The sequence below is a fragment of the Palaemon carinicauda genome, chromosome 43 (assembly GCF_036898095.1).
Source record: "Palaemon carinicauda isolate YSFRI2023 chromosome 43, ASM3689809v2, whole genome shotgun sequence".
Taxonomy (NCBI): domain Eukaryota; kingdom Metazoa; phylum Arthropoda; class Malacostraca; order Decapoda; family Palaemonidae; genus Palaemon; species Palaemon carinicauda.
In genome coordinates this window covers 23460316-23473041 of record NC_090767.1, presented here as the reverse complement: position 1 = coordinate 23473041, position 12726 = coordinate 23460316, and the positions used below count along the sequence as shown (strand labels likewise).

The 12726-nt window shown below is 37.7% G+C and overlaps 1 protein-coding gene and 1 long non-coding RNA gene across 3 annotated transcripts in view; both read right to left on the bottom strand.

Moving 5' to 3' along the window:
* The window catches only part of LOC137634019 (uncharacterized), a 411582-nt gene extending 406482 nt beyond the window's left edge, over window positions 1-5100 (bottom strand). Inside the window, exons 1-2 of one of the 2 annotated variants that reach the window (XM_068366258.1) lie at window positions 4993-5100; window positions 3559-3752 (exon numbers count right to left, since the gene is read on the bottom strand). In XM_068366258.1, the coding sequence (XP_068222359.1) occupies window positions 3559-3575 (17 nt within the window). In that variant the 5' untranslated portion in view covers window positions 3576-3752; window positions 4993-5100. Of the gene's footprint in view, window positions 1-3558; window positions 3835-4992 lie in introns of those variants that run through there. The other variant, XM_068366259.1, reaches the window with a different exon arrangement.
* The window catches only part of LOC137633620 (uncharacterized), a 444399-nt gene that overhangs the window by 129097 nt on the left and 302576 nt on the right, over window positions 1-12726 (bottom strand). The gene's annotated exons all lie outside the window — the stretch shown is intronic.

Genomic DNA, 12726 nt, shown 5'->3' with positions numbered 1-12726 from the left:
TCTATACACAAGAATAAATAAACATCAATAATGTTTAAATATATTGAGTATAAGAAATAGTAAGTTAAAAGACAAAACATTAATGGCCGTCAAGCGAGGATGGGAGCGGAGACATCCACTCGCCATTCGAGCCAAAAGTAAAATGGAGCACGCACTGTGTGTGTGAGGGGGAAGGGGTAGCAAGCTACCCCTCCCTACCCCCCACTAACTAGCGGAGGGGTAGTAAACCCTCGTTAAAATTCTTATGGCTCGTCATTTCAGCTACGCCAAAGTAATTACCCCATGTAAATACAGTAGCGTGGTTTGTATTTCAGTTACGGAACAACTAGACGATAAAAGAGAGCGCTTAATAGGAGTTTTCCTCCGATGAAGGAATACGGTCCGGGCTGCCCCAATGACTACAGCCAGGATGTTGACTTTGTTCTGAAGGAACTAACTTACGTTTTAAAGGTCTCGAAACCTGACGCCAAGATTTTTTAAATAAACAAGTCATCGGAAGACGAGGAGAACTTAGTCTCGCCTGTCTTATGGTAAGGACGTGCTTGAGGAGCAACGTCTGTTACCTTTGAGGGAACGTCTGTTCGTTGTTTAACGCCTATTGCTACCTTTGGTCTTGTGACATTCCTTCTCCCAGGGGTTGGGGAGCTTGAAAGAGGTCTCGGACTGGGTAAGCGGCAAGCACGAACAGACGAACCCTCCGCATTAACACTAAACACATTTTTAGCACTTTTCACTTTGTCACTTTCACTTTTCAAAATTTTTACGTCGGACATAAGCTGATATCAGTCCAAGGCCAGTGATTCGACCTTTTCACCCAAAGCATGAATAGCCTTCAACATATCTTTAAGAAAAGGTTCATTAGTGCAAGTAGAGGGTTCTGAAACTACCACTACAGGGGGAGGAAAAGGTTCAGGAGCATGGGAAGAGGACAATTCTTGCGATCGAGAAGAGCTTCTTCTAACCCTATCTCTCTCTCGAGTTTTCGAGTATATTTATCATACTCCAACCACTCGAATTCAGATAAATTAATACACTCCTGGCATCAATCCCCTAAATGACAAGCTTTGCCTCTACAATTAACACAAATAGAGTGGGGATCGATGGAAGCCTTAGGAAGGCGTTTATTACAGTCTTTAGAAATTTACGATAGACAGGAGAAGGGTCAGCCATTTTGAAAATTTCAAAGAGAGATCCAAAAAACAAGCCAAGTTCAGCAACAGAAAATCAAAAAAGATATTCAAGAGTTTTTCAAAGATTATCCAACACGGCGAAAGCCAAAAAACCATGAACAAGTACTTCACCAATTGTTGAAAACTTTAGGTTTACCACGAGCAGGAACCAATGTTGTCATTCCAACCGGCAGAGAAGAACTGAATTCCTTGGGAATATATTCGGTATCCTGCCGACAGTTGGCGCTAGTGTACACCCAGCAACCACCAAGGTGATCGCTCGTGAGTTTTGAATCTGCTGACCGCTGGAGACGTTAGCTACATATATAACCACCGGCTAAGTTCAATATTTAAAAATATTTTATATAAAATATTAAATGAATAGATATAGGAATAAAGAATATGTATATATATGTAAACAACCCTTATTACTTAAGGGTTTCCAACAAAAGATGATAAGTCACATTTAACAACAGGAACATTTACTGTATGAATATTATACGAAAAAAATTTAGTATTCCCAAAAACGAACAAGTAAACAACGATACAAAGAATCATGAGACTATATCGATTGTCATGAATACTACGTCGTATGAAAATTAACTGAATGCTAATTTTCTTTAATCTTTGCAAAAAGATTATCTAAAGAAAAAAGATACTAAAATGACAAATATTATTGTAAAATAACATATTCCTTTTATCTAATACAACTTAAATACTTTGGTCTTAAGAAGAATTTACTTTTCATAAATAACGATACAAAGAAAATTGTAATACTGTAACGATTGACTGAGAACTGTGTAGCATAAATAAACTGAACGCTACTTAAGCTTTGAAAACAGATTGAAGATCATCTAAAGAAAGTATACCAAAAGGACAAAAATTTTCTTAAAATAACATAATCCTTTCATCTTATATAACTTAATACGTTGTGAGATAGTATTCACTTACCATTCTTTGTAGAAAAAGAAAGAAAATGCAAGTCATACTCAAGCTTACGTCATATGACTGTGACGTCATAGACAAGGCGGGGTTTTTACCTATCGCTATTATGCTTTCGTTAGTTTAAAGTAGGTTGAAAAAACTTCTAATCCTAACTTTTAAGCTATAACATATCGATCAAATACCAAACAAGAAGAAAATAAGCGAATGCCAGAACCCATATTTAGGAGTACATCACCAAGATAACTGCTAAAATCCAGGTTAATCACGAATGAATTCCAAACGATGTTGCCAGCAACGCGGCATGGAAGATCTGGTGAAGTATGGAATGGTTCGGCCTATCTCCCGTAAGGGCGCTAGTGTACACCTGGCAACTCTATCTGCGATTGCCGCGAGTTTTTTGAATTTCTGCCGGACGTCAGGGACTAAAGCCATTTTTATATAACCAGCGGGTAAGTTTCATGTTTAAAGACACTGGTAGAGTACAGACCTTGTAAATTATGATGCAATGGTACAGTATCTATTTGGTGGTATTACTTATACTTCAAAGATGTATCACTTTAGTTTCTAAAGCTTTTATGAATTCATTTCACTAGCCATGGGATTCCTACAGCCACACTCGACAGATTCCACTCCATTTCTCTATGCCTTACCTGTCATTTCTTCTTTTCACTCATGACAAAGTCAAGCAATTCATTTCCTTGCCTTGCATGGGTGTCCAGATCATACCTGTAACCCTCAGTGCACTTGTAAGGAGCTGGAAATACCTCCCTAACAACCTCCTGTACTCTGAAGGATTCTACATGCGATGACCATCTATAGTCAAGGAAGGACTCTTGACCTTCAGTGTCCTCTTGACAACACTACTACAACAGAGTAATTAGTTTTCTTATCATGCTTGCAATAGCCGTCCCACAGCTTGAACCGAGTGACACTCCTTCCTCGAGGGGCTTTTAACTATGGCTGAATTACGTTCAACTCTTTTTACCTCAAGGTACTGCCTTACATCAAGACCTCTTCTCCTCCTCTCCATCAAACCAAGCACAGATGCACTTAATCAATAGTCAAACTTCCAAATGAGAAAGATGGAAACAAGATTTAAGTTTCTACAGAAATCTCATTTGAAAGGGATGTTTGGCTCCTTGGTAAACTTTCTAGTATCATTCTTCTAAATATCAAAATAAAATGGCTCAAGTGATTTAAATTTTGGTATTTCTAAAACACAGTCTTAAAAATCAATAAAATTAGACAAAGTAAAAGCCGAATATAGAACATATAAAATAATGCTTAAGTTGGAAGCATTTATTGCTCTTACATATTATGACAATGAATCAAAATTAAGTCTGGTACTTTATGATTAAATGCAGGCAAGAAGGTTCTACTGTACGATGAAAAACAAGATTTTCAAGTGTAGACATTTGAATGAAATACGAGGCACTAATCTTACCTAAAGTTGTAATGCATTTCAGCGTACGGAGCCCTTTGACTTCTTCATCACTAAGGGTCTAAACTACCGCCAGCGAATCAGATCCTGTGCTGATCAACGTCTGTCCAGTCAAAGTGCTCGGCTGAATCCACCGCACTGAGGTAATCTCACCCTTGTGTCCTTTGGGTGGGTGATGCTCCAACAACATTGCTGTCCTGAAGTTGAAAGTCAAATCTTAGATCGACACCTGACTGAAATATATATAAACAGGGTCACTTTACGAACTCAATCTCTCAAGTCCATGTTCAGTATGGAACATTTATTCCTGAAATTCTAAAAAAAAAGTTAAAACAAAATTACCAATAAAATTCTGGTGTGTGTAACATAATTATCTGAAGTACTGTATCAACCATACAACTAGAAATATGTCTATGCTTTAATAATGAATTGATGCAGGATTCCTTGAAACAGAATAATACACAGACAGATACAAAATGGAAATAAAATCTATGACAAAACTAACAAATACCCAAATCCTGCTACAAGGCCTACTTGGGTATGCTTCCATGAAATGACTCAGACAAGAGTGCAAAAACTTGGCCTTTGCAAGTCGTCTTATTAATGAGAAAAAACGATGAAGTTGTCCGTTGTCAAGAAGATGCTATCCAAAGACTACAACTTGGGTGACTTGAAACAATGTAAGTATAGTCAAGCTTTAATTGTTTCTGTTAGTATTTATCATGGGAAGATTGTCATTCGTTGGGAAAAGAAGTGTAAACTTTCTTATTACTTGTAAAATATTTCTCCTTTACAAAATATGAGTGAAACGGGTACGAATCAAAGACAGGATAGGCTGAGAGTATGGCAGTCTAAGGGGGGGGGGGGGAATTGCACAGTGTCATTAGCACCCCAGTTAAGTAGGGTTGAGTTAGGTTAGGTGGTGGTATTACGTGATGGATTTGAGGATCAACGGACACAGCTTTTTTGTAGTACAGGGGTCATGTCTTACGAACTGCTAGAAAATGGGAAGAAATGTCCATTTTCTATGCACGCTGGAGGACCTGGCCGCTGATCTACATAGGCTCCCAACAAATACCATAATGGAAGAAATCACACAGGAGCATCATACAATTTTCATGCATAATTCAATTTATAAACAACCGGTCATTGTAAGTTCAATTTCTTGGGATCAGAAATACTGTTCACTGAACAGACATGTGATCAGCACTTGTCCAATATACACATTGTAAACACGGGATAGGAAATATCCCTTTGATTTCATAAAAAAGCCTGAAGGATCCTTTACAAGGGCAGACAGGGTCAGGAAATCAGCACAAAATGAGAAGGAAAATCCCATTGTCTGGGCTACGAAGCCGCCAGCCAGTTTGCAATGGCTACAGCTGACAGCCTACGAATATCTATTATGACTTGATAGACCCCGTTCTCTAAACCTACCTTAAGATCAAACAGCAATATTCCCGTATCGGCGGCATAAGCAACTGTGTCCACGGCCCAGGAAATACACCTGCGTGTTGGATTAACACAGGCCGCCATAATCACGCTCAGGTTCAGGTTCAGGTTCTGGGGTGAGGCATAGCCTTTACAACGGCGCCTCTGTGTCTTTTAGTTTTGTGTTCCTTATTTTCACTAGTTTTCCTCTTTTCATCCACATTTGTTGTAGTATACTTTTCTTATTTTCAATATTCTCTTCACAAAAAAGGAATTTTCCAACTGTTTGTGCACTATCTTCTTCGTATGGTTGTTGAAGCTCAATTGCTTTTATTCTTATATCACTAAACTGTGGACAATATAATATAAAGTGGTTAGCATTTTCTTCTACATCACAGAATACACAGTTTATATTTCCATCTTGGTGTCTGTTTCTTATATTCAAGCCCAGTGAGTTTGTCCTTGCTCTGAATAATAAAATTGACGAAAATGTGTTGTCATACACTTCTTCCTCCTTGATTTCACTTTTCCAGTTTTTATACAGAATTAGACTCTCCTTGCACTCCATTTCACTCTTCCATTTGCTTGTGTCCCATTCTCTTGTTCTCTTCTTTATGTCCTCTTTCGTACATCTCTTGACTTCTCTCATCGCCATCCCACATTCTTCAGCATACTTCTTCACATGCATCCACCACTTCCTCTCTTTTTCTTCCATATCATTGACTATTGCTGTAAGTAGGTCCTTTTCTCCCTTAAAAATGCTATTAAGGTACCTCAGCTTACCATCCATTACCCTTGTTTTCATAGCTGATGCTCCTACATCCCCTCTCAAGGCTACAATTGCTGTATTCTTTACAGCCCCTAACATCCTTCTATACACTCCATTCTCTATTCTCTGCAACTTTTCTATTTCCGTTTCAGTTAAGTTAATCACATTTGTTCCATATAATATAGAAGGTAGTGCTACACTTTTCCAGTATGTTTTCCCTATCAGTATCTTATTACATTGTTTGTTTACATTGACACAGTGGTGCCAGACGAGTTAGTCTAAAAATCCCCAAACCCATGATGAAAAATCCCCAAAACAACCCAAAAATTCCCATTTCCACATATATATATATTTTCTTCTGATCCTGTAACTTTATACTATTATATAAATTACTCACTTCATATGAGTGCAACCAAACTAATTACAACATATATAGGCTAAGGGTTTACTCATCTAGGGCTAAATCTCCATATCTGGCAACACTGGCCTTGGCTTATAACTGGCCAAAGCAGCTTGCTCAACGAAAATCCCTAGACTCAAAATTTTTCCCAAATATGAGCAAATTTTCCCATTTTATTCGTTAACACGAATTAAAATAAGCGCTACATATACATCGGCATCTTCCTAAAATATACTATATTTGTATTTTCTTTCATAAATAGTATTCTTTTCAACCAAAAACGTTAGAATTTAGATTACAACAGATAATTAGAACAGTCTGAACTACAAGATTTTTCCCAAGATTCACTTGAAATTCTCTATTTTGGGACAATTTCCTTAAAAGTAGGGTTCCCTTGTGCGACGTATTTCTTGTGCATTCCAGGTTGGATGCAACGGCTCCTCTGATAATCAAAAGAGATTTAAGTCTTTATCTTTCTTTTAGTTTCTTTTGTCTTTATCTTAAGGTCGTCTTTAATAAACTCTCTCTCTCTCTCTCTCTCTCTCTCTCTCTCTCTCTCTCTCTCTAAATTCTTCACTTTTCTTATTTCAAAAGTTTACCTGAAATCATTCCTCTTAACAAAAATTATTAATAATAAATAGTTACTTCAACTTCCTCTTCCAAAAGTTAGAGAGAGAGAGAGAGAGAGAGAGAGAGAGAGAGAGAGGAGAGAGAGAGAGAGAGATGAACACCAAAGAAGCTCATACCAACAACTGTCACAAGATTTCTCGTCTATGAAATGTTCGAGTTGTCTTGGTGTCGGCGACTTCGTTTGTAATAAATCTAATGGTTGTTATAATAACATAAAATGTTATAAATCCTAACATTACATAACAAATTTAGGCTTTTAGTGTAGGCCTATGAGTGCTTATAATAAGCCTAAAAAGTTCAATTTGATAACTAATTATGAGAAGTCGAAGTCATATAATAAAACATTCGAACACAAAAATGAAATATTTCGCGAATATTGTAAATTAAGAATTTCATTCGTAAAATTAGACCTACGCCTTTGTTTTTATGTAAATTTTCTCTAATATTTGAACAAAATGTACAGAAATGTGTAAGATTTCCCTTGACCAGAGAAGATAATTGTGTATCTGACAGTTAGTAAACTGTAGTTGGTCGCAGCCAAGGGCAGATGAGACATGTAGGTGTAGCAACCTCATCCCTCGTTCTGTGTCTAAGATTATTATACATTTGGCAACAAGTTTCGATGAGGACGAGCTGTGATTGGCTGAAATGAAATGAAGGTCTGTGATTGGTTGATTCGAAATGGGTGGAAGGTATAAATAGGAGGAGCCAACCAGTTGGCACTCAGTTGAGGGGGAGGGGAGGGTGGGGTAACAAGGGGAAGGGAAAAGGGACTGGGGGTAAGGGGAGGAGGGGATTGGGGCTTTGGGGGCTGGGGGAGGGATGGGACAGGGTGGGAGGGTTAGGGGTGGAATGGGTTGGGCTGGGGGAGGGATTAGGGCTGGGGGAGGGATGGGACAGGGTGGGAGGGTTAGGGGTGGGAATGGGTTGGGCTGGGGGAGGGATTAGGGCTAGGGAGGGGGGTTAAGGTAGAGTGGGAATGGGTGGGGGGTTAGGGTAGGGTGGGACCAGGTTGGGCTGGGGGAGGGTGGGGGGTTAGGGTAGGGTGGGACCAGGTTGGGCTGGGGGAGGGTGGGAATGAGTGGGGGGTTAGGGTAGGGTGGGACCAGGTTGGGCTGGGGGAGGGTGGGAATGGGTGGGGGGTTAGGGTAGGGTGGGACCAGGTTGGGCTGGGGGAGGGTGGAATGGGTGGGGGGTTAGGGTAGGGTGGGAATGGGTTGGGTTGGGGGTTAGGGTAGGGTGGGACCGGGTTGGGCTGGGGGAGGGTGGGAATGAGTTGGGGGTAGGGTAGGGCTGAGGGAGGGTTGGGGGCTGGGATTGGGTTAGGCTAGGGGAATGGGTTGAGTTGGGGGGTTAGGCTAGGGGGGGAATGGGTTGGGCTGGGGGAGGGATAAGGGTTGAGGGCTAGGATAGGTTGGGCTGGGGTAGGGTGGGACAGGTCTGGGGGCTTGGGTAGGGTTATAATGGGTGGGGCTAATGTACAATTGGGTAGTAGTGTGTGGTTGTGGGTATGTGATGGGGCTCTGAGGTTAGGGATATGATCAATGGCCCAGGTAAGACCAGGCAATGGCTGCTGATGAGTCAGCAGGTAAACCAACAGGCTCCACCACCAGACACCCCATCCTTACCTCACATGGATGGTTGGTGAGGTTGCAAACACCACAAGAAACAACTAAGCAAAGAAATTAATTATTAAAGTCACGTTAAGATCTATAAGTTTATCATTTAGTTTATAATAAAACATAATAAACTCCATTTGGGAACTCAATTTACTATTTGACAAGTCTCGTTCGTTCGTTTTAGATGATCTCAGCCTTAAAATAAGGGGTGAGGGGGAGGGAGGGACACGTTGTTGCAACCATTTCTCAAGTATTTGCGTTCGTATGTGTTCAAGCTTGACTTCATTTGGACAAGTATTTATAATACCAGTTGTTCCCGGTACATATATGCTTAAACTCAACAAAAACACCTTATTCATAATCATTAAGAAATACCAGACTCACTTTACTTTATAATTGTTTCATATAAATTTAACAAATGAAGACGAAGTCAAATCACTTCGAGCATTCGTTCGAGTTAAGATTTGACACAAGTAAGTGTAGCAACAATAGTGTTCTATTTGCGTTTGTATGTCCTCGATTTTGACTTCAATTATAATAAGTAATTCCACACATATTATTTGCGGTAAAACTATGATTGAATTCATCAAAAGAACTCCATAATTTTATTTAATCATTACAAGCCTTAATTTGTGTTGAATTTGTAATAAATAAATATTATATATAAAGATGAAGTCAAATCCCTTTGAATGTTCGAATCCAACTGCCTTCAATTACAGACGAGAAATCTTCATCTTAATTTCATCATCATTAGTTTTACAACTTTAAAGGAAAATATCATTAGGAACAACAACATAAGAAACAACATCCCAAAGACAAACAACACTGAAACAACAGGAATTAAGATATCAAGAGAAACAACGGTGAAGGTTTTATTCACACCAAGAAAAACAACATTAGAAGGAAAAACATAGAAAACAACACCAATGGAAAAAAATGACAACATTAAGAGCAATATTTCCAGGAACAACAACAGTAGCAACAACACCAAGAACAACAACAACAGCACAGAACAACATCAAGAGCAACACACACCAATACGAAAACAGTATCAAGAACAACTGCAGCAACAACATCAAGAACAACAACAGCACAGAGCAACAACATAAAAAACAACACACACTAATATAAAAACAGTACCAAGAACAACTGTAGAAACAACATCAAGAACGACAACAGTAGCAACAACATCTTAAACAACAATCAGCAACAACATAAAGAACAACAACAGTACTATCAACATCATGAATATCAAACACCAAAACAACAACAGTAGCAACAACAATTCAGGTTCTGGGGTGAGAGGCATTGTAGCCTTTGCAACGAGAGAGAGAGAGAGAGAGAGAGAGAGAGAGAGAGAGAGAGAGAGAGAGAGAGAGAGAGAGAGAGAGTCAAAGGAGTTCTTGTCTCAGAGTCCAATCGTTCGATTTAATTTGACGTCGGCTTCGTTTGAAATTAAGTTTTAAATCTGTAAATCATAACCTTATTTAAGTAACTTGTGCTTTATTTTTGTTTATGTCGAAGTTAATTTACTTGAATAATGGCTATTTTATTATTAAAACTATAAAACGTTCATAATAATAAATATTTATGCAGAGTCGAAGTTAGAAATAAAGACATTCGAACACCAAATACGTCTTTCTCGCGATCAGGAGAAATTGAATGGATTTGATACGTAAAACTATATAGGCCTACGTAATTGTTTTATATGTAATTTCCTCTATTTGAATAATGTTGGCATAAGTACACGAGAAGATAATTATTTTTATTGCTGTTTGTCTAGGAGTAACCTAATTATTATTGTAAATGTGTGTGCGTGCGTGTGTTTGTGCAAGGCTAACACCTTGAACACAGTCGATTCCTAATGTTGCATCTTTTGATCTTTTCTAGACTTTAATAGATCTATGAATTAGGAACATATATTTGGAAATTTACATATTAATAAAACGGGGGAAATAATATAGATATTATAACGAAATAAGCAATAAATGACTCATTATAAACAAAATAGAAATATTGACGTTTCATAAATCGAAGGATTCGAGTGACAGATGAGCAGCGTTGCCAAATTTCCTCCTAACTACATTATTTCCCTTACTAATATTGATACTGGATTTGACATTTACATTTGGCATCAGGGGTATAAGGACTAAAGCCTAAGCAAAGGATCTGTGGATATGAGAGAGAGAGAGAGAGAGAGAGAGAGAGAGAGAGAGAGAGAGAGAGAGACTAGGCCTATGCTGTCTTTGAGAGCTTGGGTGTCTTTTACTAATTTTTAGCTGCCTAATACGATGTCAGGATCATAAAAGCCTTATTTTCCTCTCGGTGTTTAAAGGTTACTCATGAATGGCACAAGCAAGGGTCAATGACAATGCCCTAGAGACTGACCATATACACAGATGATCAGCGCCCAAATCCCATCGCCACCCAAGCTAGGACCGGGGAGGGCCAGGGAATGGCTCACGATGACTCAGCATGTAGACCTATAGGTTCCCCCCAAACATCCAATTCTTAGCTCGCAAGGATGGTGAGGTTGCAGACACCACAAGAAACTATAAAGGTTGAGCGGGTCTCGAACCCCCAGTCCGGCAGATGGACAGGCAGTTGGTAATGAGGAGTCATCTTATATGCTCAGAAGTCTATGAACTTTTCAATATAATTTGTCTTTCCTGAAGCGTTTTTAATCGTGACATTCCCAAAGTTGTGATGTGTAAGGGACAGGCGCCAAAAGGCTGGATAAGTAATTAGGCCTCTGTGAGTGTGTGCACGAGTAAAATAGCAAGATACTTATTCTCTATCCCTTGAGAGATATACCTTAGGCCAGGGTCTAGGGCCTGCTCAAGTCTGGGCCAATTCTGCTCAATAGTTCATGACTTTAAAAATGGCTGCCACATTAGGAAGAGGCTAACTCTGAAAATACTTTGACAATTTGAACCCAATTTGGTGGACATAAAAATTGCAATATAAATGACCTTGGCTTTGACCACAAGGTCATAGGACAATTTTTTTGAAAAAAAAATTCGTTTTAGAATTTTTTGAAAAATCTAGTGTGCTGGACAGTCTGATTTCATTAAAAAATGAATCTGTTCGTGAGTAGTAAGGGTTACCTGGTTAAAAACTGTACTTTAGGCCTCTTTGTAGACTTATAAACAATAATACACTATTTCCAATCCTTTTATGTTTTCAATATCCCTAAAAGCATATTATTGGGAAATTGTGTGTGAAGTTCTTTCTAATATTTGCTTCAGAAATTTTGATGTTCTCTAGTTATTATTATTATTATTATTATTATTATTATTATTATTATTATTATTATTATTATTATTATTGACTCAGTAATATTTTTGTATCACCTAGAAAAAATGCAGTTGAAACTTTTACTCGAATTCTATATGTCCAAATATTTCATTTCCTTTTGAAGTTTTCGAGATTTTCTTGGTAGATCAAAATTTTCCTTTTAATTGTTTCAACGCTAATCTTACTTACGATTTTGCCTTCAATTTGACTTTTTTTCTTTTCCTTTTGAGCTTATATAAAGTTATATTTTTTTACTTCTCTCTCTCTCTCTCTCTCTCTCTCTCCTCTCTCTCTCTCTCTCTCTCTCTATATATATATATATATATATATATATATATATACATGTATATATATTTATTATACATATATATATATACATATATATATATATATATATATATATATATATATATATATATATATATATATATATTATATACATATTATATACAATGTTTATTCATATATATATATATATATATATATATATATATATATATATATATATATATATATATGTATATGTATCTATATATATATATATATATATATATATATATATATATATTACTTTAGATAATATGGGTTATATAAGGAGTTAATCAGGTAGACTTGAGCCATCACAAACACATATGCATTATCAAATCTCCAACAACTGCTAAAAGTTCCCCTTTTTACTAACATGGCCAAAATTACAGATTATATGGAGCTAAGAAATCTGCAGTCTTTATATAAAGCCAAGGAAGATTACCATTAGGGTCTTCACCTCCCTTGGAATCAAGATCCATCAAGAGAGCTTCAATTTCACGAGATTTAAAACTAAACCAGTTATATTACCCTCAGGGAAACATAAAATTAGGACAATCACTTTTCTCAATATTCTGATTACAGTCAAACACATCAGCCAAATGGGGTGCCTTTTCCTATGGGCAGTGAGTGAGAAAGTCATTTGGTTTAAGTAAAGGATTAACTGTTGTATATACGCCAACGAGTGTAGATTCTTGGGTAGTCCACCACTATTTTCC